The following is a 26,224-nucleotide window of genomic DNA, read 5'->3' as shown; positions in this document are numbered from 1 at the left end:
CTGTGCCACCAGGGAAGTCCCTCTTTCATGATATTTATTGTACATTTTTGAAGAGTGAAGCCAGTGGTTTGTAGAAAGTTCCTCAATTTGAGTTTGTCTGACTTTCCTCATGGTTAGATTCAGGTGATATATATATATATTTTTTCGTTACGCGAGCCTCTCACTGCTGTGGCCTCTCCCTTGAGGAGCACAGGCTCCGGACGCGCAGGCTCAGCGGCCATGGCTTATGGGCCTTAGCCGCTCCGCAGCATGTGGGATCTTCCCGGACCGGGGCACGAACCCGCGTCCCCTGCATCGGCAGGCGGACTCTCAACCACTGCGCCACCAGGGAAGCCCTCAGGTGATGTATTTTTTTTTTTTTTAAAGAAGATGTTGGGGGTAGGAGTTTATTAATTTATTTAATTTACTTTTGCTGTATTGGGTCTTTGTTTCCGTGCTCGGGCTTTCTCTAGTTGTGGCAAGCGGGGGCCACTCTTCGTCGCGTTGCGCGGGCCTCTCACTATCGCGGCCTCTCGTTGCAGAGCACAGGCTCCAGAGGCGCAGGCTCAGTACTTGTGGCTCACGGGCCTCGTTGCTCCGCGGCATGTGGGATCCTCCCAGACCAGGGCTGGAACCCGTGTCTCCCGCACTAGCAGGCAGACTCTCAACCACTGCGCCACCAGGGAAGCCCTCAGGTGATGTATTTTTATGTACAGTACAATACAACACAAGATAAACAACACTGCATCCTTCTCAGTTCATCACATCAAAAAAAACCCATGATATCAGTTTGTCCCATTAATGATGATGTGAATTTTGATCATCTGCTTAAGGTAGTGTCTGCCAAGTTTTTCCATTGGTAGGTTACTATTTTTCCCATTGTAATTAATACCTTATTTGTGGGGAAATACTTTGAGACTATTAAAATATCCTATTTCTCATCAGAATGGTACCCAATCATTTTAGCTTCCATGAATTCTTGCCTTAATCAATTAATACTACAATGGTTGTTAAGAGGGTGATATTTCTAACTCATTTCTTCTACATTTTAAGATGGCATTCTATGAAACTTTTATTCTTAATTTTACCTTTTATGTTTATAAGAATAAAATTGAGTTCACCAAACATCAGTGGCCTCTTTGGTGTGGGACACTGTGCTCAGAGACATCATGATGGACACAAAGACAAGACCATTCGTGTCCTGCAGGGGCATGAGATTTTGTAGGGGGAGATGGATTCAAGGCAGATGGTTAGGAATGCTTTACTGGGGATACAAAGCTAATGGGAAGGAGAAGAAACCAAAAGAGTATAAATTTTACTGGGGTATACGGAGTGACCTTGGGAGAGGGGTGGGATTTTAGCTGGGCTTGTGATTTATGGTATATGTAGTCAAAGACAGACATTGGAGGGAACAGCAGTGGCATTTGGGAAATGACAAATAATCCCTATGCTTAGAGCCTAAGGCTCCTGGGAGAAGAGGCAGGGCGGTGTAGGGAGATTCCAGGCTGGAAAGATCGGCTGGGGTTGGCTCAACATCCCGAACTGAAGAGTTTGGACTCCAATTTACTGAGAAGCAAGAAACATATTTGAGGTGGGTGTGGGGGGAGTTACCTGTCAGATAATGCTTAGGGCAGGGACTGTATCCTACCCATCTTTGTATTTTCAAGGCCTACAGCAGTGCTCAGCACACTAAGGGTGTTCAATAAATGTTTTCAGGCACCAGTGATGTGCTGGATGATTTAGAATAGGGGTGTGTGTGTGTGTGTGTGTGTGTGTGTGTGTGTGTATGTGTGTATGTGTGTATGTTTTACTTGTGGGTTGAGGTCATGATGGGAGGGTGGAGAAGGGGCATGTGGGCCCTTAACTCTGAAAGCAGCTCTCTATTGACTTGTTTATAGAAAAATGTTTAAAATATTAAGTTCCTAGACCACCACCAATATGCTCTGCTGACTTTAATTTTCAATTCCCAGAAAGCAAGTTTGGGAATTACTTTAAACAACTTTAGGTGCCAGTAAGGAGAACAAGGCTCTCAGAGAGAAGATAGTAAACACATCCTATTAGAAACCATTTTACTCTATATCGTCTTTATGAATATTTTAGAATTTAAAAAACTCCAAAAATGGGAATTCCCTGGCTGTCCAGTGGTTAGGACTCGTCGCTTTCAACGCGGTGGCCCTGGGATTGGTCGGGGAACTGAGATCCCACAAACCCTGAGGCGTGACGGGGGCGGGGGGGGGGGGGGCGCAGGAACCACAAAAAGCACAAACAGCTCTTAAGAGATGCATATGAACTTTTAAGAGTCTATGCATTTTGTCAAAACACTGTAAATAACGTAGTTCATTTAACAGGGGAAAACAAAGCAAGAAAGTAAAATGAGATACCCAAAATAACTTTGAGTATAAATCATTGCAGAAGTCTTGTTGATCACTTAGGAAATAAATTAAAGCATATTTATATTTAAAACATTCCCAGGTTATCCCTTTCCAAACTTCAAACCTTGTAATCTCTCTTCAGCTTGTTTATTCTGCAGTAAATGCTGAAAATCTACTGGCTTGGTTAAGAAGGTTTACATATTTTCCCAGCACAGGGTGCCGGCAAGTTGTGGCTGTATTTGGTGATTTCAAATGGAAAATCATTTGATCTTCACCTACAGTTCCAATAAACCCTTAATTGTATAGAGGTAACATTTATGTATGCTTTTTATTGAAAACATTTATTCTGGTTACAAATGAAATATGTGGCAATTGTGAAAAATTTAGAAACTATTCAAAAGTATAAAGCAATGTAAAACCACCCATCATTTGACCATCCAATGAGAGCCACCAAAATACATACGTGTTTTGCATTTTCTTTTCATCTTTGGGTCTGTGTTTATAAAAACCTCTTTACTTTGTTTTACTTAACATGTCATGAGTATTTTCCCATGTGACTAAATATCCTTTAATAATATGAATATGGTAGTAGATTCAGTGGCTGCTATTGAACTACTTTCCTATTGTTGGATACCTGGGTTCTTTTCAGTGTATAATGTAATATTTTTCCTAGAGGGAGAATTATCTATTGTTTTAAACGTTGTTTACATTTTAGCCTTCTTCTGCTTATTGTCAAACTGTCCTCTTCAAAATTTACACAAGTTTACACAACCATCACCAGTGGATAGACACAAAGGCATGAAGAGCCAGCATTGGGCTTAGCACTATCCTTACACATTTCATTCACAAATTAACCTCCAAAGGCGTATTTTCTTGTGCCCCGTGCACAGTTCACTTGAGCATTCAGTAGGAGTGCCTCACAGCCTAGGACCATTAGTGCTTTTGTCATCACATGAACAGCAATTGGCTCAAAACACTGCTCATTGTGATGCTGGTGATGAGGCCTCCTTAGTGTTCTAAAAGATTGTTTGGTGTAACTACTTCAGTTCAGGATTTTTCTCTTGACCTTTCCTAACATGTTGAGAGTCAGAATTCAAATACTGTACAGTTTAAGCTACAGTATGCCTGGCCTGTAACTTGGTTCAACGCATTTATAGTTGTCTGCTTATCAAACTAACAAGGTGGAAAAAGCAATCCCAGTACCCCCAAAAGGTAAAATACTGTTTGTTGTATATTACTAGAGTTTTAAAAATAGGATAAATTATAGTACATTTAGGAATAAGTGCACATTGAGAGTTTTATGAGATATTTCAGGAAGAACACATTTAACTCCAAACTTAAATATAAAATTTAATTCCTTAAGAACTGAGGTTGAGATAGTAAAAAAATAGAATATGAAGCTTTTTTCTTGACATCCCTTTAATTGATACAAAAAGAAGTCTATAATCCTATTTAAATTACATACTGTTTCATCACAAAAGGAAAGGACATCTTTTCTCGTGTGTCTTAATTTTTTGAGTCAAAATGGTTTGAATTTTGACTAATCTCATTTGAAGCTTCTGTTTATTGTGTTCTTTTCTCAATGGCATTTTTTTCTTTTTATGTGGGGGTACAAGCAGTTGCCATTAATGAATAGAAAAGATTAAAAGTGTGAAATAAAGGACAATAATTCTGTCTTACGTTCCTACTGATACAGATTCTGACACTAGGTGGATAATCAATGATTATCAAAAAAGTCACTTTAAATTGAATAATCTTACCCTAGAGGAGAATTTACTCCCTTATTTAAAAAAAAAAGAAAAAGATTTTTATTCTTTGTCGTGCTTTTTCTATGGCCCAATATCACTCGGAAATTTGACTTTGATTTTACCGAGTTGCAATATTCCATGAATAGTTTCCAAAGTGAATAAAATGTTGTCAAAAATACTCTAGATCCCTTAATTTCAAGCTCTCCGTGACGTGTCGGCCAAACAACTGAACACAGATATTTCTTTTGCCGTGTCTTCCTGTGAACGTTGCCCTAGTGATAGCTTCATATTTCTCTCATCTCATCATTCAGAAGCTATTTGTCCATTTTTTTCCACTGCCTCCTTCAAACCTCCCCTTCCCCATCGTTGAATGCCTATTCAGCCTCCACACATTCAGGCGTATTTATTCCCGTAAAGATAGTGACACTTAGGGTTTATTCTAAGACTAAATCTGTGTTGCCCAGTGACTAAGGACTTAAGCATGCACACTGCTTCTGTGCTTACCCTCCTACCTAACTTGACTACTCAACTTTTCTTCTTTCTTTCCCTCCGAATTCTCTGTTTTGGCACAGTTCAGTTAACACACCACTGCCAGGCCACTAATTGATTTTTGAAACCTGACATTTGTTTTTTGTTTTCTCCTATCTTCCCTCATGGTACAGCACTACTAAGCAGGAAGGAATGCAAAGAACTAGAAAGTTCAAAGTAATTGAGTATCTGTCCATTCATACTGTCTGGCTTCACGCCAATGCAGAACCTGGAACATTTGAAAAATATTTATCAAGTTTTAACCCTTTTGGCTAAGTCAGTGAAGCAGGTTTGCAGCTGGAGCATTTGTGTTCACAGCAACAGCAAGTAAGCTTGGTTGAACATGTCTTTTATATGTTCAGAACCGCATGGCAAATGTCTCAGAAAAGGATTTCTTTCCAATTTCTGTACTATTGTACAGTGCTAAGCTAATTATTTTCTGTGAGACTGCAGACTTGGGTATTTCAGAGAAACGATTACTTAAAAGTGGCAGCCCTATTTCATGAACCCTTATGTCAGGAATGAAATTTAAATAAATGCTACTGTATTTGAGCAAAAAAGATTGTATTCAGCTTTTCGGCTGTAAATATGTTTCGAGCCCAACCATAGGTATGTTCATATCTGCATTCATTAAGAAAAGTGGAAATATGAAAAAAAATTTAAAGGACTATAAAAATATTTTATTAAAAGTTTATCAAATAGCTTTTTTTTTTTGCATTGGAAACGCTTTTGTAAATGAATGCATGTTAAAAAATGGTGTGAAATGTAGAAATATTTCCAGTAAAATAACTGGATTTTATTGCAGCAAAAGCTTAGGTTGAAATAACAGGCCATCAACGCTCTGGTTAAAAAAAAAAAAGAGAGAGACAAAAGGAAAGGTCTAGATAGGTTTAAAAGCAAATTAAAATATAAATAGATACCAACTTGTATTAAATCTAAGTTAGATTTAAAGTTAAAAAGAATACAAAATTCTATTGAGTTATCTATATCACACAGGTTTGATCATGTTATTAGCATTAAGTACTAAAAATCTTGCAAGGTTCAATTTTTTTTTAAAGTTACATTAAATCCCATACCAATTCTATAATCTGTTTCTAAATTATTTAATTATATAATTGGGTTCAATATCAGAGAAAATCAGGGCGGCTTTTTAAAGGTGAAGGTGGATGGTGTGAGATTGCTTAGAAAAAAATTTGCCAAAACACATTAAATAATACTTTGGTAACATGAAAGTAGTCGTCAACCATTCTCTGAAATCAGTGATCACAGCTCTAAAAATGAATCATTAACAAGAACAGAATGAAAAGGAGCAAAAATATTTTTTACAGCATAATTTTATGTTTTCTAATAATAAACACCTGTAACACTTTGTGTATATAAACTTTTTTAATCTACACACTGAAACGAGATCCCTATCTTTGTTAGATTCACTTCTTGAGGAGAACATTTTCCTAAGAACTCTTTTTTGTAAAAGCTGCCTTACTGTGAAGTGATGTTGTATATGTAAAAATGTCTAATGGTATAGTGTTCTGTCACCATATATACACATATGTAGTAATATTCCAGGCATTTTTATTTCAGTGTATTGTTAACGGCTTCCCAATAAGCCAGATAAAAATCTTGTACAAGAACATTAAAGATTAAGGAAAGTGCTTTCCTTAGGTGATTGCTGGCAAAAATTCACCTTCCCATTATAACACAGTCAATGGACAGTGATATATTTTGGCTATTACTTTCCTACAAATTTGGATTCCCAGTTTTCAGAGCTGCTGCCTGTCTAACGTTTGTGGCTTCTTTGGTTGCCTTTTCGTAGGAGTAGGTGCCATGGTGAAAGGTAAATGTGCTACGTTTCTGTTTTGTAAATACTAAACTCCACTTTTTGAACACACAGTGGTAGCAAAAATAAGTCAAAGATGTAATGTCTATTTAAATACGTTTCATCTAGTCGTCAGTGCTTAAATTAGATTGCATGTTTTGGCTAGAATCAACAGTGTAAATATTAAAAACTTCAAAATTCATATGACCCATCCCCCTCCTCTCCATACACGGATACGAAGTTGAAGTGTGTGTGAAAACTACTCCTACCCATTTAAATACTGTAGGGAAAAAAAAAATCTTTTATGTAAGGACTTAAAAAAATACTTGCCATTAAAACTTTTATTCAGGACATTCCAAATTTGCTTTGCTAAATGGATATATTCACTGCTAAAGATACACAGAGACAAGAGCTGTTTTTAAATTTATCACACCGCCCCTAGTTCTGCGCTAAAGAAAGTACATTTTGTATATTTAAAAATACACGCTCATTAAACAAAACTCTTCAAAACCCTAGCGCCCGCACCTAGCTGCCTTCTAGGTTTCAGCTTGTGAGTTTCAGGTCCTTGCACAACACCTAAGACCTGCAAAACTCTTTTTTGTCTCTAATCCTGGCAGAGAACAGTCCGTAGAGATCTCCCTCCACGTCTCCACCCGAATTCCCTCTCTTCCCCAGATTCCACCCGCTTCTTTCCTTCCTCCGCCCCCAGCTCCAACAGCCCAATCTGTCACAGAAGTTGTGTACAAACTGCGCGGCCGCCCTGCGCGCGAAGCTCGTGGCCCGAGAGGGGTGCGGTCCGCCCGGCGGAGGCGGAGCTCTGGGCAAGCTTCTCCTTTCTCATAGGCTAGTCGCTCCGGCCCGGCCGGCCTCGGGGCCTCGGGATTCGCCGGAGCGCTGCCAGTCTCGCCGCTGGGCCCCGCCCCCCAAGAGTTGGGTAAAATAGAGGCGGGCGTCAAGTGTCAGTAGTCGCGGGGCAGGTACGCGCGCTAGCAGCTCGCTCGGGGACACCGGCCGTGGCGGGAGCGGGCTCCGGGGGAGCGAGGGAGCGTGGCGGGGCGGGGCGGGAGAAAGTGGTCGCCGGGAGGACATCGGCGTTCACGCGAGGCGGAGCGGAAGAGTTTGGGTTTTCGTGCGCGCCTTCAAAAACCGCTCCTGGTGTGAGTTGAAGGGTCCACCCGGAGCCTACCCTCCTCCGCCCGCCGCCCCGCGCCGAGCTCGCCGGCCCGAGTCAGCGTGGGCGACGTGGGAAGCTCGCTCAACCCGCACCCCGCGCCCGGAGCCGACCCCCGAGTTCCCATGGCTACGCGGGTGCTGACCATGAGCGCCCGCCTGGGACCTATGCCCCAGCCGCCGCCCCCGCAGGACGAGCCCGTGTTCGCTCAGCTCAAGCCCGTGCTGGGCGCAGCGAACCCGGCCCGCGACGCGGCGCTCTTCCCCGGCGACGAGCTGAAGCATTCGCATCACCACCCGCAGGCGCAGCCCGCGCCGCCACAGCCGGCGCCGCCGCCCGCCGCCGGCCCGAGACTGCCAGCCGAGGAGCTGGTCCAGGTAGGAAGAGCTGCTCCCTCCCTCCGCCTCCCTCCCGGGACTCGGGCGTGTCCCGCCGCTGCGACGCGCGGGCGACAGGGGCCGCTCCAGGCTGGGGCGCGCGTCGGGGCGCACCGCGGCCCGGGTCTGGGGGGCAGCCCCGCCCTGCCCTCCTGGCCGGGCACTCGCTTTTCGCCGGGAGAAGGTGGGGGTACCTGAAGGGGAGGGTCCAAGGGGAATCTGCCCTGGCGGCTCTGTCCGGGAAAGGGTAAGGAGGGAACTGGTGCTCACACGCACCTTAGTTGTTTTTCTTCCACTCGGGGGATGAAACCTCGTACCTCACGCCCTACTTCGCTTCGATTCCGCGTGTCCTCTTAATCCCGCCTCCTGCCGCTGCCCCGGCCTTGGACTCTCCCCCTACCCACCCCCGTCCCACGCCGTCCCGGGTTCAGTGGAAACGCAAATCAGGGTGCTGTAGGGAGGCCCCTCGGGGTGCTAGTTTCATATCCCTTGGTGCAACCTGCTTTAGACGCTATCGTAGGGCTGCCTTTGGGAAACGGGAGTTGGGAAAGCTAAGGTGGTGTTGGAGCGCTTATTTTTCCTTAAAAAGAAAGACAAAGAAAGACCGGGGGTTGTTGGTTTCTTCATGTGCGTGTAAATTTCCTCTTGGAGCCTCGATGAAAGCTGGCAGTTGGCTTTTACACTTGCCCGGCAGCCGAATTAGAGCAACCGCCTGTTTCTTTCGCCCACGCAGGGAGTCATATAGCCCAGAAAAAACTTCCCGGGACTTTTAGCCTGTCCCAAGGAAAAAAAAAAAAATTGGAAACATACCCACATGCAAACAGCTGGAAGAGCTAAAATCAGAAACCACTAACCACCATGGGAGTGAAGTGCACGAAAGGGTTTAGTTCGGTTTATTTCAAGACGCCTCATTTAATAGCCCCTTGGTACACTGTGTATTTGCTACCCAGCTTCTGCTCCGGGAGGTCTGCGAGTGTCGCAGTGCTGTGAAAGGGCAGTGGCATTTGTCAGAGAAGTGACTCACAAGACCAGAGCGTTAATTTTTATTTTTAAATCGTGTCTATGCGGGAGACACGGTCTGTATCCACACCGAATGATTCGGGGTCTGATTTGAAACACTTGAAATTAAGTAGTAGCAGAAAATGACTGTATTATTCACTGGTTAGGATACCGTGGTTGATCGTTCTATGAGCATCTAGTTTGGGGTGTTTTGTGTGTGTTTGTGGGGTTTTTTTCTGTTGAAATTTCCTTTCAGTGTAAAAAATTGTAGAAGTTTATGTTATACCAGGAAAAACGATAGCTGGAAAAGACGGAGGAGACCAGTTACAAGCTGGGTTGTGTCCTAAAAAAAAAAAAATCACCATTTTAAAATGATTTGGTTATTTGTCAGTTTGCTGCTTAGAAGACACAAGAGGATAAGGTTGAGCTTTTTACAGAGTGAGGGGGAATGTAGCATTGGCCCACTGAGGAGCACACGATAAATCTTTGGCTGATGACTGTGCTGGCGACAGGCAGCCTATCCCCACCCACGGGCCCCTTAGCACCACTCTACCAAGGGAATGGTTTTCCCCTAGGTAATTAAAGATCTGTTTTAGATAGGGATATGAATAGGAACATTTCATTATCATATTAACCAATTACAGAACCTGCTGATTAAAATCAACGTTTAGATCAAATGGTGAAGGGTGAAGTTGGTTTGTTCTTTTCAGTGGATACTATGTTTTGCTCAAGACATTGTATTTAAGTTTCCACTGAACTATAAAATGGAAAAGGCACTGAAATAGCCAAGGAATATGTTTTATATTAAATATTTTAGCAATATCTACCCAAGCAAAAAAAAAAAAAAGAAGAGAGAGAGAGAGAAATGTTTCAATATTATGGTTAAGGTTTGCTGGGTTTTTTTTTTTCTTTCTGTTTTAAACACTGAATTTACCTGTATGACATAAACAGAATCAAGGTAATTTGGCCATATTACAATAATGTATTTCAGCTGCAAACTTAAATGTAATGGGGCAGGGAACCCTGCTTGTACGTGAGTGATGATAAAGTATATTTTATTATTGCATCAGAAAGGAATATTTTTTCTGTTTGCTTCCTTTTTCTTCTTGGTTTGTCTCTTTCACTTTTTATCTGGGGTTGATTGGGGGCTATTTTACCAAATACTTGTTAAACACAGTTTCGTAAGTTTTTGGTGAACCATTTTGTTACACAATTGACAAATAAACCAGATATGTTTATAAGCAACACTTAGGAGTTTGCCTTAGTACTTTTCATAAGGATTGTTGGGGGGAATTTTTAGTAAGCACAGTTTGTCCTTCCTGAGATGATGAATTGGGTGGATTATACATGTTTGTATCTCTTCTTTTTTAGACAAGATGTGAAATGGAGAAGTATCTGACACCTCAACTTCCTCCAGTTTCTATAATTCCAGAGCATAAAAAGTATAGACGAGACAGTGCCTCAGTCGTAGACCAGTTCTTCACTGACAGTGAAGGGTTACCTTACAGTATCAACATGAACGTCTTCCTCCCCGACATCACTCACCTGAGAACTGGCCTCTACAAATCCCAGAGACCGTGCGTAACACACATCAAGACAGAACCTGTTACCATTTTCAGCCACCAGAGTGAAACGACAGCCCCTCCTCCGGCCCCGACCCAGGCCCTCCCTGAGTTCACCAGTATATTCAGCTCCCACCAGACCGCAGCTCCAGAGGTGAACAATATTTTCATCAAACAAGAACTTCCTACACCAGACCTTCATCTTTCTGTCCCTCCCCAGCAGGGCCACCTGTACCAGCTCCTGAATACACCGGATCTAGATATGCCCAGTTCTACAAACCAGACAGCAGTGATGGACAGTCTTAATGTTTCAGTGTCGGCCGCCATGGCGGGTCTTAACACTCACACCTCTGCCGTCCCGCAGACTGCCATGAAGCAATTCCAGAGCATGCCCCCTTGCACATACCCCATGCCAAGTCAGTTTCTTTCCCAGCAGGCCACTTACTTCCCCCCGTCACCACCAAGCTCAGAGCCTGGAAGTCCAGATAGACAAGCAGAGATGCTCCAGAATTTAACCCCACCTCCATCCTATGCTGCTACAATTGCTTCTAAACTGGCAATTCATAATCCAAATTTACCTGCCACCCTGCCAGTTACTTCGCAAAACATCCAGCCTGTCAGATACAATAGAAGGAGTAACCCCGATTTGGAGAAACGACGCATCCACTACTGCGATTATCCGGGTATGTGATCCTACCTGGTTGAAGCATCGATATGTGTATTTAGTGTGTGTTTGTGTGTGCCTTTTTACACGGGAGAGTAGTGCTTGACAATAAAAAAAAAAAATTCACCTACTCTGTTCTTGTCGCATCCCAGTCTCTGTGCCTTACCCAAGTTTGTAACCATTTAGTTACCTAGTGTTTATGTGATGTGTTAAAAAGTCTGGAATATTTGGAAAAAAAGATTACTTTGGACTTTTTTCTCTTTAATATTATATACCTTAGAGTCTTGCTACATTTTCTTTGTTTACTGTAGCAATCTAAATTGGAGTTGTTAATTCTACATTAAGTTCTCTGAAAAGGGATTACTTAAGTAAGGTAGGGGAAAATAAGGGGTGGGAATGAAGAGTAGGTTGCTACAAGACAGAACTATCTACAGAATAGATTTCAAGGTTGGTTCTGATAGCATGTGAACATACGCTCATTCTTGAATGAGATACGTGGCCCAAAATATAAACTGATGACGGTTATGAATATATCTATAAGTTGCTGGCATAAGCTAGTTTATGATTAATACAGGGTTTAATTTATTATACATGATATGGCATGACATACTAAATGAAAAAACAAGAAATGTGGGAGTACAGAAAATTGCAGTCATCTTGGATAATGGTTTAACATTGTCAGCTCTAGAGCCATTAAAATTTTTTAAATCACTGAAGTATGTGTTACTAGTTAGTATAAAGCACCTACTGGTATAAGCACACATTTCCCATTTGTAGCTTGGCTTGATTGCCTGCTCTCTTTCTGCTAAAGTGATACATAAAGCAAATCACATTATACCTTTAATCAGGTAGTAGGGGAGTATGCTTTAAGACATCTCTTAAAATTGAAGTTTCAAATACCTCCTTGTGTGAGAGATTTCTTCTTTAAAGCCAGATTTTAAACACCGAGTCATCAAATGTAAAGATTGCAAAAGGATCTCCAGAATGACACGCTGTTCTTCTCCTTTATTTTAGGCTGCACAAAAGTTTATACAAAATCTTCTCATTTAAAAGCTCATCTGAGGACTCATACTGGTATGTTAATTTTCTTGTTAATTCTGTGAGTTTTGTAAACAGTGTTAAGTGGTATTCATCCTTTAAAAGCCAACACGTGGTTTGATCTCTTCTTTCTTCTTTCAACTTTTACTTTTTTAATGGCCTACCTTTTCAGCACTGGCCTGGCTCAAAATTCAGTTCAGTGAAAAAGTTTGGTTCCAGGAAGGCTGACGTTCCCTCACTAAGGCCTTGCCCTGTCACCTCACGTAGAATTAATTGCTCGCAAACATAAACAACGAAGTTTACTAATGGATTTTAAAACTTTAATGGCACTGCTATTCCTATCTTGAAGGAAAAAATGTAACTCATTTTCTCCCTCCGCAGCAAATCAGTTGGCTTCTATAAAACTATATCAAACACTAAAACCTTTTCTATTTAGCATGTAAAGCATAACTGCTGAATACATTATCTTTAGTTTCACCTTAACCTAAAATTTCTGCGTTTAGCATGTTTTCCATGCTTGGTGAAAGGTAGGGTCGAAATTGCAGAGTATTAAAATCAGGCAAAACTGGGGTCATGGTTTAAAAGTTACTCTACATCCTACCCCAGCCCGTATTTTATACATCGGAGAGACTTTATCTTTATTCTAGCTTATATCTCATCCGTGTTTAACATGTTTAGCCCCTATAATTTTGTGAATACATATCTTGTCAGATCTATACAATCATTTAAAAATGCTTTTTCATTTTAAAACTTTACATCAGAACTCATTTGAGGACGAAACGAGGTGGCAAGCTGTAAAAACCTCCAGGTACCCAAAGTATTTGCAAATATATAGGTGGTTACTGTTCGTGATTTTCTTAAAAGGATAGCTCTAAAGGGAGGAACCTATACAAAGTGATGTTTTGTTTTTTTTCTCTCAGTAAATGCAGCTTTAACCTAAAGTTCAGAGAATAAGTTTGCTAATAAAAGCAATGACCTAGCAAAATGTTTTATTCCATCATTGCTATGGAAACCAAAGTATTCAACAGTTCCTTTGAATGGGTTGTTGGATTAGTCTGAGGACTTGAATCTCCCCAGCCTGGATGTTACTATGGAAATTGAGTTTTGATAAATGAAACAGTTATCTCTTAACTGCTGCATTAAAAAGTAAAAGCCTTTGAACAAAGGTCAGTGCTGAGATCGAGCTCTAAGAGGAATATGGCTGCAGACATTTTGTATGCACGTTAGGAAGTATTACTTGATATCGCAATGATAAACACTACTTCTTCAAACCTGAATAGTGTTGGCGACAACGTGGTAGGTTCCAGGGCTTTCTGAGCAATTGCTTTTAAAGAAAAGACATCTCATGTATTTATCAGTGAAACCAATGGGTTAATCCGGCCCAAAGTTTTTAGATAGAGACAGATTGATTATGTAAAAGGAAAGATCCTACCTCAGCAGCCCAAAGTAGAAGTTATATTTATAGTTAAACAAACAGCCATTAAGCATATAAACTCAACCTGAAGTTTTCAGAATACATATGACAAGGCCATGAAAACATTCCCTATAGAAATACTAAACTATCCTTTATGTGTTATATATTAAGGAAACATTGAAAATGGGTTTTTACTTGAATTTTGATTAAGGAGAAGAGGAAATAACTTCAAAACTTCTGAACTATTGTTTTATTTTCCTTTGAAAGTCCTTGAAACAGGAGATAGAAAGGAGAGAACACGTTTCTCCTGAGGTTAAAGTCTCCTAATAAAAGAGGAGGGCGATACTATATAACGATGTAATCAACTGCTTATTGCAGGGATGTAGTCAGAGCATATCTAAGTGGCCTTGCAACCCCTGTCAGGGTTTAGTGCTCTGAATGCTTATACCTAGGAGTCTGGAACTTGACCTGCTGGCAGAGAAATTTAATAGTGGGTTGTCTTAACAATGCTCGTACTTAAAAAAAAAACAGAAAACAACTAAAAAGAAGATGTAGGCCTAGTTTGGGTCCCATGCATCGACTTTTTCACCAGATCATAAATGTGTGGCCATCGACATCTGATGAGTGAGACCCTGTAATCCAGTTTAATAAAGTTTTGTTTGATAGCCTTTCAGATGCCTTGGGGAGGGTTTGTAGCAGACTTGTTCATCTGGCTAAACCCGTTCTTGGGTAATCATAGAGCATTGAGGTTGTTTTCTCCTCATTTCTAGTTTCTAGACAATGCCTTTGAAAATTACCTGTGCTCTCTCATTGCATCCTCCCCTCCCTGCCTGTTGTTTTTTAATGAATGTATCTGAAGCCAGCAAAGTCTTTTTTTTTCTTCTTCTTCCTTTAAAGGCCCAGGTATTTCTAAGTAACTGCTCTCATGTATTAGATTTTTGTTTTCTTTCTCTCTCCCGCCCACCCCCTTCCCACCTCCCCTGACAATTTATTAGGGGACTTTAAAAACAATTTATATGGGAAGGTCGATCTTGTTTTTGATATCAAAAATAAAAAATGACTTTTGAAATGATTGCCATTTGGCAGGCAGAATGTGAAGGACCCTAGGATTTCTTTGGAATATAATTGTGATTGCTTTAAAATGTCAAGTTACCTTATGTTTTAAAAACGATTTAAGCAATTAAAACAGCCTATGCCTGAGTTCTATTTAATTGCATATTCTGGATTTTTAGATTGCAAATGCTTCTTGACTTAAAAATTGAACCTAAGGAAATAGTCCTTCCAAAACAAGACCTTTTTAAAAATATTTGGGATGAAAGAGTAGAAAATAATCAGTTTCTTGAACCAGAAGTCTCATAGCATTCAAGTTTTTCTAAGTTTATACACTTCGATTTCTTTATTCAGAAAGAATATGCAAATAATAAAAAGTTCTATATATGGGTAGACAGAATACCTGAAACGGATGTTTCCTCTTTTCTAGGGAAAAAACTATTTCACTTAAAAACATGCTACATCTTTATATACATGTGGTACCATACTTGTAAGCCTATACGGGTACCCTTAAACGTGTGTAGGGGTGTTTGTGTGTTATTTGTAGTGTGTGTATATACATGTCATGCCTCTGGTTAGAAATAATTATGGCTGCTTCTAGGCAACAGTGTCAAGAAGTGTATATTTCCAAATAAAATTATTTGCACTCTTAACACCATTTAAATTTGAACATTCTACTGAAATTTGTGTAAGCCTCATGATGTGTACAAGGGGCTTTACCCATTGCCATCATTTGAAAGCTGCTCCCAAGCACCTTTTTAAAAAAGAGATTCACATACCATTCTGCCCTTACAAATCAAGGTGACTGTTAAACTGATTCGTAAATCAAAAAGAATATTCTGCTGCAACCAGCAGTATAGTTGTTTCTGCTCATACATCTTAACTGTCTTTAATTTCGTAGTGAAGATTTTAAAAACTTCTGAGCACAGGCTTGGGGCCAAAATATAGGAAAAAGTTAAGACTATATATAACAAAGAAAAATTTGCAAGAAATTGAAAACATTTCTCATCATCTGATACTGGTTTCATGAGTGTGGAAATTTCTTTGAAAATTGTGTTTACACATTAGTAAAAAGTACTTACTTTTCCAAAGAAAGAGTTCTGAAGAAGTAAATAGTGAACTCTGAATACAGATGTTTGAAATCTGAGTAGTTTTAGTCACATGTATGGCTGTACACTTAACCCTAGAGTATATACTAAAGCAGTTGGGAAAAGTGGGTATGGTAACATTTTAAGGTCCTTTGTCAGCTGTCTGGAGCCGGGCAGAAAACGAGCATCTGTGCAGAATCTGAGCAGCACATGCACTGGGCTCCAGTATCCCTTAGACCCAGACTCTGCACGGGCTGCCACGTGGGGACTAAATGACCCCAGAACGCCCTGCCATGGGTTGACAAGAAAAGGACCATTGGAAACACCCCACAGAAGAAAATGGAAACATAAATAACATAACAACACAAAATGGACTGTGGGTGAAGCACTATCCTGTTAGAATCTCACAGTGAGCTGTATTTGGGATTCCTTGTTTAAGAAAGAATTTCACAGTAAGCCTTGCAAAGATTTTGAGCCCAAGCCTACTTGTAAAGAGACTAAATTCCTACGTTCTGCCTTACTTGCTCTGTAGAACACTTTCTTTTCTAATGACATTTATATTAAGATGTTACCATGTATACTTTAAAATACAGAATCTCTGCTAGAGATTTATTGCTAAGCATTGATTTTAGTTTCAGTTTGGGTACTAAAAAATCCTTAGATATAAATTCCTGTCTAGTTCCTTGCTCTACACTTATTATCCATTAAATATATTAGGTATGGATTTTTATTTTAAAATACTGACCGTGTTGATAATAAAGGTATTTTGATTTGTAACACTTCCCCACAAATAGAAAACATTAATAATGTTCTGAGCATGAGTTACTCCTTTTGTGGAACTGTGGGAAGTGGTAAAACACTTAAAAAATATAGGAAGGACTTCATTTCCTTAAAAGATGATTTAGAGCTAAAATCAGCGTATGATTGTATATATGGCCTTAGTGGAGATCATGCAGTTTGGATCTAGAGATCAATATTGGTTAAATGTGTAACCTGTGTTATCTGTAGAGGCGAAGAAGTTTTGCAGCATGAAATTATTTAGTGCTCAGTGATTTTTTTGAGTCTATATTTGAAAACTATGCAGGAAAAAGTATCACATTTAGCCTGTGTTATATGTTACTAGTTAAACATTCTTAAATTATTTTTGTTTGCAGCTTTGAAATTTATTTTCTATATTGACAATTTCAAGTTAATGTAAACAAAAAAAATAGTGGCTTAAAGAGATTCTCTGGTTCAGACCCCTGGAAAGGTATTTATGAGCGTGAAAGCTTAGAAACAATTTCTTTTTAATGACTCACTGGGAAGATTAAACTTTGCTTTTGGGACTTGTTCTTTCATCCGAAAAACATTTACATAGGAAATTGATTAAACGTTATTTTGAGATGATAAAGCTTATGGAAGGTTAAGTATAATTTGATTAAGTAAACGTTTTTGACTGATCTTGTGGAGGATCCAAAGAGAATCTCTTCTTCTGTTTTTATAAATTAGTGGGAGAAGGTGGTTCATAGATGGATTAAATAGAATTGCTGAAGTTGAGACAGAAACAGTTAGCTGTGAAGGTAGTGAGAATGTAGTTTTTTTTTAAAGTAATGGTTTAATCACCAAAGGTTTTTACTTTGGCAGATATTTTTAGCTCTATAGAAAGTAATAGTTGTTGACTTGGTGAGCTACGTCTTTTCAGGTGAAAGATTAGAAACAAAGTAATGTCCTACTTCAGTAAGTGTCTCTGTAGCAGCATTCCTATTCTGTCAGCCTGTATTATTTATATTCAAGGATCTTTAACAACTCTGATTAAGGGTGAGTTACTGTTTTAGAAGTACACCATAGGTAGCTTTCATAAAAAAACATCGGGGCAAAAGAAAATACTTTTGACTACTTCATAAATATAAACCTTTAAGAGTTGGGAAGAATCTGCAGGTCAAGGTAACCACGTTAAGTGCAAATTAAAGGAAAGGATATCTAGTACTCATTCAGTGCTAGAAAAATGAAAACAGAATTTTTCTGGTTTGGTTAAAAAGGAGAAGGTAAAATATTTCACCAAGACTTTGCTTTTTTTAAAAAAAAATTTGGTTTGGGCTCTTATTACAAGAAGGTGAATCTGAATGTTGTCTTTTTGTCAGGAGACTCAGGAATTGGTATTTCATTAACACTATCAATGATAGAGGATGTTTTTGTCCAGAACCCCTAGGAGAAGTAGCAGAGAGGAGCTTAGGTGCCTAGAGATTCGTCCTGCTGGGGTAGAGATATCCTGTCACCCAGGATATCACACCCACCCCTGTCCCCTTCAGGTGTAGCAGTTCCCTGGCTGCCTTTGGCCAGCACTAGGGGCTCCACAACTGCTTGGTTTTCACCAAATCCAGTCCAGTTCTGGAAAAGAAAGCTCATTTACATAGTTGATTTATCCTTGGACAACTTCAGGATGGATAATCAACTGATTCTGAACATGTCCTTCTGAAGAGGCTAAAAAGTACGGTTCTCGCCTAAATGTACCTTTAATCAGATTACACTCAGTGGTCCTCAGCAAAACAGAACCAGGCAAAGCCCTGCTGCCGGTGGGTTCGTAGAAAAAAAAGACACAATATGGTGGCCTCACACTAGATGCTTCCCTGTCTCTTATACCTTCCCTCCTTTTCGTGAATGAAAATTCCCAAGTTGGTCAGCCTTGGGCCAAACGTGATTAACCAAAGGTGCATGAGGAGAAGTGAGGCAATAGAAGACAGTCTCTGCCTTTGAGGAACTTTCATGGCTAGTTAAGGAGGCAAAATACAGCTATTTGAAGCCTTCATTCAGCAATATCTGTGCCAGTGTAAATCAGTCATTTAAATCACATTTAAGTGATGATGGGGATATAGAGAAGTGGAATGATTTCTCTTGGACTGTTCAGAGGTTTTCTAGAAGGAATCAGGTGAGTCCGATTTTAAAGATACACAGGGAGAAAGAAGGGAATTTCTTAATATATCCTTTTAATTAGCCTCCTTAAAGTGAGTACGTTATTGGCAGGGATACTATATCTAGTAAACATTAGGTGCATTTTGCAAATACTGGCAATACAGATCTTTGAAATGAACTGCCTACCCTTCTGTTGCCAGGTGTAGGAGATGTTCTGCAATGACCTTTAATAAAAAGATTTTTAATGGAAAATTACTGACATAGATATATAGAAATATGAATTAATGAGCCCAAATCATCTTGCTTTATCTGTTTTTTAAGATACCTAACATTTCCCTATGAGTTTATTTAATCTTGGATTAAAGCTTCTTTTTTTTTATCCTTTTATTAGAATGTATACTGTTTCAGCTCTAAATTCCTTAAGTCGCTAATGATGGGAAAGATCTAATTATTCTTGAATTGCATGAAAATATTTTCCTCCTGAAATAAGAGCCCATTTTGAGCATCAAGGACTCAAATTCTAAGAATTAAGCTTAAGTATTGACTATTGAAATAATTTTATTCCACTTTAACAGTCAGAATAGAATATGGATGTTAAGCTCTTTGAGACCAGAGACCAAGTCTTATTCGTTGTGTTTTGCAAGTCGCTTGGTACAGGTTACACTCATCAGTACAGGTTATACTCTCCTTTACTAAACATTGACTTGAATTTTGATGATTTTGGGCCTCTGTCAAACGTAATTGATTGGATTTATTTTTTAGCCATCAGGAAGGAAACCAGGTACACAAATTTGCTGTAACAAAAACGTTACCTAAAATAACTATTGTAAGATAAATATTGCCATCTGTGATATTTTTCTTTTGTTAGAAGAATCTGTGTAGAACATTCTAGGGAAAGGCCTTGGTGTGAGTCTATTGAGTATGTTCAGCAGAGCAGAGAAACTTTTCCCATTCTATTGTGGTAGATTCAAAAGTCATTTCTTAATCTATTCAGCAGAAGAAAAAACATCGCTAAAGACTTTTCAAATACTTTACAGACATGTTCTGCTAACCCACTGAAGTTCCTTTAGCCTGGGGTAAAAGAGAGCCGTCATTAGGTGATATTTGGGGATTGTCAGTCCCAGCATAGAACAGCTCTCAGGACTCCACAGGTCCTGAAAAGCAGGTCTCCGCCCAGCCAGGGATGGCTCAGTCGGAGTGTGTCCTGTGCTTCAGACCGTCTGTGATTTCAGGCCTGCTCTCAGTCCATTAAGCTAGTCATTAACTGAGCTTCACAAGTGGCTTTAGAATCTTTAAATAGAGGTGAACAATATCTTTGTGTTCCTTAAGCCATTCATATAGAGCGTGTATTAGTGTTTGCTAATGGAGGATGTAGGCAGGACATTGAGGAAAAGTGGCAGGCCAGGCTTCTGAACGTGGAGCTCATCATTTTGCTTCTGACTCCTGGAGGTGTTGTGAGGATAAATGAGATACAAGTACCTGAGTTGGGAGTATGTGCTCAGTGTCTGCTTCTGCCTACTCCCTTCTTCTACTGGTAATGTTTTTGCTTAACATTAATTGACTTAATCAGTATGGACCCATATGTATGTGTAACTTAACAATTTTTTAAAAGATCAGGGATTTCTAGTAAAATAGTCCTAGTAATTTTAAAAGAGAATGAGAAAGTACATACTTTATTTGAGATAATTGAAGCTTGTTTTACATGCTGTACAAATTTGTCACTTTTTTTTTCTTTTTGCCTTTGGAAAGTTTCACATTAACAGCATGAGAACTTAAAAATACAGTTGATGTTGAAAGAGCTTAACTAAATATTTTAAATTGGTGGTATTGGAAAGAGATTCTGTAAAAATCCAATTAAACTTTTGAAAGCTCTATCTTGTTGAAATAACTTAAAGGAAGTTAGTTTGGTTTCCCAGAAGTACTATGCATAGTGTTTCTGGCTGAGGAAGAAAGGCCTGAATCTGCTATTTGGCCAAAAATTGGGTACCAGTTTCCTCTACAATGTTTTACTTGAGCCGTGTTGACACTTGAACAAATCCCGTAGAAACTGCCTCAAGTGGGGAATAGTTGTCCTTGCTTTTATGGTGAAGCCCTGGCCCCATAACTAACGTCCAGACAGTGGTAGTATTCTTGGCTGAATAATCTATAGATACATATAAATTGAGAGCAAAACCCCAAATGTTTTAGGAATTTTCATGGCTACCGTTTTTCAACCAATCAGTAAAGTAAACTTTTAAAAATACTGATGCAGTTTATTGCTTCCTAGCCAGTAAAAATAGTGAACAAAAAGAGTCTAGTGTCCCTTGTTTCTTAAATAAACTTTGAAAATTCAGTTCTCTTGCCATTTAATTATTCAATTCAAAAGACTAGAATGACTTCTTTTAAATTTGGGGCACTTTAGGAATTTTTTTCCTTGCCTCAGACATCAGAAATAACTTTCTCTTCCCATTAAATGACAGTAAAGTATTTAACCAACATGTTTGTTTTTGTGATTTATTTTTCACGGGGAACAAAAACAAACACTTGTGTGCAAAAGGTTAATTTTTTCTGTTTGATTTACATCGACAAGAGTGATAGCTACATTTACAACTGGCATTAAGACGTTTCTATGTATTAAACAGATTACATGTGAATATAAGTGAAAGAAAAGTGGTTTATTTCTTGTTACTCAAAAGGTTTAAGTATATTAGCTTAAATTCTTTGAATTTACTCTGAGGGGGGAAAAAAACATTTCAGGTATTGAGGTGTGCATTTTTTTTAAATGGAGCAGTAGGAACCTAAAAGGGACTTAAAAACACAAAAAATATCTGTGTCTTGGCTCAGAGGCAGAGGAGAGGAGAGGCAAAGGGTGGCTAAGGGGTGCACACCACAGGAGTTGAAAGGAAATCTGGGAAGTAACTGGTACAAGATTCAGAGGGCTGCTCTGGCCCTTCCATCTTTGTCCTTAATGGGATTTTGTTCAGGTGTCAAGAGTGGTTATCAGGACAGCAAAAATACATTAACCACGAGCTGTGGAAATCTCAGTTGATGTGAACAATGTCTTTTAAAATTTGGACTCAGTTGAGTAATCTTACAACTTCCTGAATATGATCCTGCTAAATCAGGCAAAAAGGTAGTTGGATTTCATTGTGGTACTGAGTAACCAGTGTTCAAAGCACCTCTTCCCTTGCAGAAGAAAACGTTTTAAGGAATTTAGGAGTTTGGCTACTCAGAGTTTTAAAATGCTATCCATATAAAACTCAGCAGTAAGCCAGCAGTACTTTAATGTGCAGATTGACTTCACAAGCTCTCATCTTAAACAAACTCATGGAAAATCATAACAAAATAAAGCAAAAATATAGGAACTACAAGTGAATGCTCAGTGAGAAGTTCTTAGGTTTGGGGATTTATTTAGAGGAATACATGATCTTAATTAAATAGAACTAATCAATTCTAAAACTGGGAGTTACGACTGCCTTATAAATAGCAAGTAGTTTTTTTTTCCAAAAGTGACATTAATTTTATTTGTATATCAAAAATATGCAATGATGCAGGGTAATTGCATGAAGTCAGAAGCTGGTCTGGAGTGAAGGGTAGCAAAGGCCTTTGCCAGACCATCCGGGAGTTTCTTTGGGTGCCACTATAGGCAGAATCCTTTTGGGCTGCCAATACTGAGTAGTTTTGAAAGATTAGCAACCAGCAAACTTTAGACAACATTAAGAAAAATACAGATTGCAAGGGATAGGGCAGCGGCTCAGATATCAATTCACCATTTAAGTGAAGAGAGCTGTGAAAGAACAGGAAGATTGAATTAGAGGCTTTTCTATGTTACACATACAAGCTCCATGAGGTCAGGCATTTTTGTTTTATCCTAAGCATTCAGGACGGTGCCTGGCATATAATATGCATTTGGCACGTCGTTGATGAAGTGAATTTTGCTTTTTGGCTCAATGCATTGCAGAGGAAAATTAAATGCATTTATCAGCAAATGTTAGAATTGTTGTGGCTGTTTCATGACCCTTCACCAAAGTGAAGTTATCGGTACCAGACTTTCTGATCTGGTTGAGGAATTATTAAATGGCAAATGCATAAAGCTTTAGCACCATTCAACTTTACTCTTTTTCCAGCTTTGGTTTGCTTCAGTCTGAAAAATGGGAAGGTGTGTACGTATGTGTACTGGAGTGAATTTCAAAGAGCCAGTGCCCAGTAGTCCATGTTGGAAAGCCATGTGTTCAAGCAAACTGGCTTACGTGCTGGACGTTCCAGTGTGGCTAATTCAGAAACTTTTAGGACCACTTTGTTGAAGTAAAGGATCTCAGTTGTGGTCCATTAAGTTTATAGTATTGATGGACAGAATACTTTTTCTCTCTGTAATTAAGTGCTCTTCTGCAAAACAGTGACTCTCTGTGCTAGATGACTCGAGGGGTTTTTAGTTCATCAAGGAATTCGCACACTTCCCTCCACGGAGCATGAGTTTGAGAGAAACGCCTTAGCAGGCAGTACTGCCTGTGTCCGTGTTCCGAGTCATCCCTTCACCTCCTCCTCTTGGTCCCTTGGCGCAGGTGAGAAGCCGTACAAGTGCACCTGGGAAGGCTGCGACTGGAGGTTCGCGCGCTCGGACGAGCTGACCCGACACTACCGCAAGCACACGGGGGCCAAGCCCTTCCAGTGCGGCGTGTGCAACCGCAGCTTCTCCCGCTCGGACCACCTGGCCCTGCACATGAAGAGGCACCAGAACTGAGCTGCCGCTGCCGCCACCCGCATATCGCCTGCCGCCGCTCCTCCGCTCGCTTGGCAAAATTCTAAACTACAAACTTAACTATATAGAGAAAGATGAAAACGAAAACAAAAGACTGGAAATGTATATTTTGTATATTTGAGAAAACAGGGAATACATTGTATTAATACCAAAGTGTTTGGTCCTTTTCAGAATCTGGAATGCTTGCTGTAACCTGGCTTCACCCAGGCAGATGCCAATCATCTCAGACAGGCAGCCTCATCTCAGTGCGGATTGGGCGTGCAGGGTGTGTTCGCAGTGTTCTTCCCAAAGCACCACCGTTTAATGTGACAGTGTTTAGTAAACAAGTCAGTTGGCAGGCACAGGAAGTCGGCTGGATTGTGTGTCAAGATTTTACTTGACATCAGAGGAGTTTTTTTCAATACTAGGTAATTCTCTAGAGGTGCGCAGCATACCTGGCAATTCCAAATAGCCATTGAACAAACTTTTTTTTTTTTTTTTTAAATATGAGTTGCCTATATTTGCTCTTCGAAATTTTGTAAATATGCAAATCAGCTTTATAGGTTTATTACACGTTTTCTAAGATTCTTTTGGGGAAAAATCATAAATAATTCTTTTGAAAATAACCATGAATACATTGACAGTTAGAACCTGTGGTAAGATACCTTTTAAAACCTTACCAAATTCATTTCTCTAGGGGGAAGAGATAATAATCATTCAAATGAACTTCAAAAGCAGATTTCATGCACTGATTAAAATCAGATTGTTTATTTTAAATATGAACGACATTTTGTATGAATTGTGAACTCGAGCTAAAAGACAGTTAACAATATTCAAAAATTAAACCTCTTACAACAAGCTGAACAGTATCATTTTTTAAAAAGACGGACTTATGTAGTTTTCACATGGCAATGTTGAGTTTATGATGTAGTTTTTCGTATATGGAAACATGGAATTTATGATGCAGGTTTCATATATCGAGATGTTTGCTCGTACAGTACAGTTGGTTAAATGCCAGTTTATGTCGACTTTGCATGTAATATACTGTGAGACACAGTAATTTTACCTAAATTACAGTGCAGTTTAGTTAATCTATTGTTAATACTGACTCAGTGTCTGCCTTTAATTATAAATGACATGTTGAAAACTTAAGGAAGTAAGTGCTACACATATGCAATATAAAATAGTAATGTGACACTGATGCTGTCAACCAAAGGGCAGAATGAATAAGCAAAATGCCAAAAGCGGTCTTAATTGAAATGAAAATTTAATTTTGTTTTTAAAATATTGTTTATCTTTATTTATTTTGTGGTAATATAGTAAATTTTTTAGAAAATTTTCATAACTTGATAAATTATAGTTTTGTTTGTTAGAAAAGTTGCTCTTAAAAACGTGTAAATAGATGACAAACGGTGTAAATATTTTGTAAGAGGCTTCAAAATGTTTATACGTGGAAACATACCTACATGGAAAGCATAAGTTGGTTGCTGTTTTGCTTCTTTTTCCCTCTTATTTTTGTATTGTGGTCATTTCCTATGCAAATAATGGAGCAAACAGCTGTATAGTTGTAGAATTTTTTGAGAGAATGAGATGTTTATATATATAAATGACAAATTTTTTTGGAAAATAAAAAGTGCCTAAAAGATTCATGTTGTGCCTTCCTTCTTCCCCTACCATAGCAAAAACAATGAACAAATTCCTTTCTCATAGCTATATAAAAGGGTCTGTTTTATGTGGGCAGTTAATAAGAAAACAATTCCCACTTTGAACCAGTATCTACTTTTGTTTAAGACAAAAGAGAGGAATTTGTTTTTACAATATCGGAGGTATAAAGGGAGGCATACTTCATGAATGCTGATTTCTTTAGCCCCCTCTCTGGTCATTACACAGACACATATTGACTTTACCTTTTCAAGATCATTAGTTGAAGACACTGTGGAGCTAACTTGTATATAGCCTAGTTTTGTCAGAGGTAAACAAAACAAGAATTGGGGTTTTAACTTTTTTTTCCTTTTTAAAAGAGAAAGGGAATTTCCAGGTGGTCCAGTGGTTAGGACTCCACCCTTCCACTGCAGGGGCCCCGGTTGGGGCCTGGGTTCGATCGCTGGTTGGGAAACTAAGATCCCGCAAACCGAGCGGTATGGCCAAAAAAAAAAAAACAAAACACTGAGATGATTTTAACCACTAGCAACAGTACACCTTGGTTTCTAATGCTATCTCCAATAAAAAGAGCCAAGAGTTGCTCCTCGGAGAAATGGCTGATGCTGGGACTAGGGTAGGAAGCATACAAGGGTGCCTGGAGCATCTTACAGCAATGAGAAGTAAGCAATTAAAAAAAAATTCCAGGACTTCTCTGGTGGTCCAGTGGGTAAGACTCTGCGCTCCCAATGCAGGGGGCCTGGGTTTGATCCCTGGTCAGGGAACGAGATCCCCCGTGCTGCAACTAAGAGTCCACATGCTGCAACTAAGACCCGGCACAGCCTAAATAAATGTTAAAAAAAAAAATTCCTACAGTGATGCTAGAATGTCAGAGCAACAATATAAAATAGGATTGGATTATAACCCAAAGTATAAAATATCCGTGAGTCCATGCTAATATAAATGAGTGAAAATATAGGAAAGAGGTCTGCAGAAGAATTCCAAACAGTTTTTGTAGATCCTCCACCCTCAGAGATAGAACATAAGTCCCCGCTCACTTTAAGTGCAGGTTGCACGAAGTGACTTTATTCCAAAGAGTACAATATGGCCAGGAGGGGAGGTAGGATCATTTTACACTTAGAGAAGCCTGCCAGACACCCTCAGCAGGTGATCA

The 26,224-nt window shown here is 39.4% G+C and overlaps 1 protein-coding gene across 1 annotated transcript; it reads left to right on the top strand.

Annotated features, from left to right (window-relative positions):
* The first annotated feature begins 7,199 nt into the window (after positions 1-7,199).
* On the top strand, positions 7,200-25,059 carry KLF5 (KLF transcription factor 5). The gene is made up of 4 exons (XM_004278499.4): positions 7,200-7,991; positions 10,362-11,235; positions 12,231-12,290; positions 23,237-25,059. Exons 1-4 carry the CDS (start codon positions 7,740-7,742, stop codon positions 23,413-23,415), a joined length of 1,365 nt encoding a protein of 454 aa, XP_004278547.1. The 5' UTR covers positions 7,200-7,739; the 3' UTR covers positions 23,416-25,059.
* The last annotated feature ends 1,165 nt before the right edge of the window (positions 25,060-26,224 follow it).

Source organism: Orcinus orca, chromosome 18 (genome assembly GCF_937001465.1).
Source record: "Orcinus orca chromosome 18, mOrcOrc1.1, whole genome shotgun sequence".
Classification (NCBI taxonomy): domain Eukaryota; kingdom Metazoa; phylum Chordata; class Mammalia; order Artiodactyla; family Delphinidae; genus Orcinus; species Orcinus orca.
Note: the sequence above shows the minus strand (reverse complement) of the source record. Positions and strands in the feature narration are given on the sequence as shown.

Coding starts and splice junctions, on each gene's coding strand:
- KLF5 (XM_004278499.4), top strand. CDS start 7,740: ATGGCTACGCGGGTGCTGACCATGAGCGCCCGCCTGGGACCTATGCCC. Junction 7,992..10,361: donor CAGCCGAGGAGCTGGTCCAG/GTAGGAAGAGCT, acceptor CTTCTTTTTTAG/ACAAGATGTGAAATGGAGAA. Junction 11,236..12,230: donor CCACTACTGCGATTATCCGG/GTATGTGATCCT, acceptor CCTTTATTTTAG/GCTGCACAAAAGTTTATACA.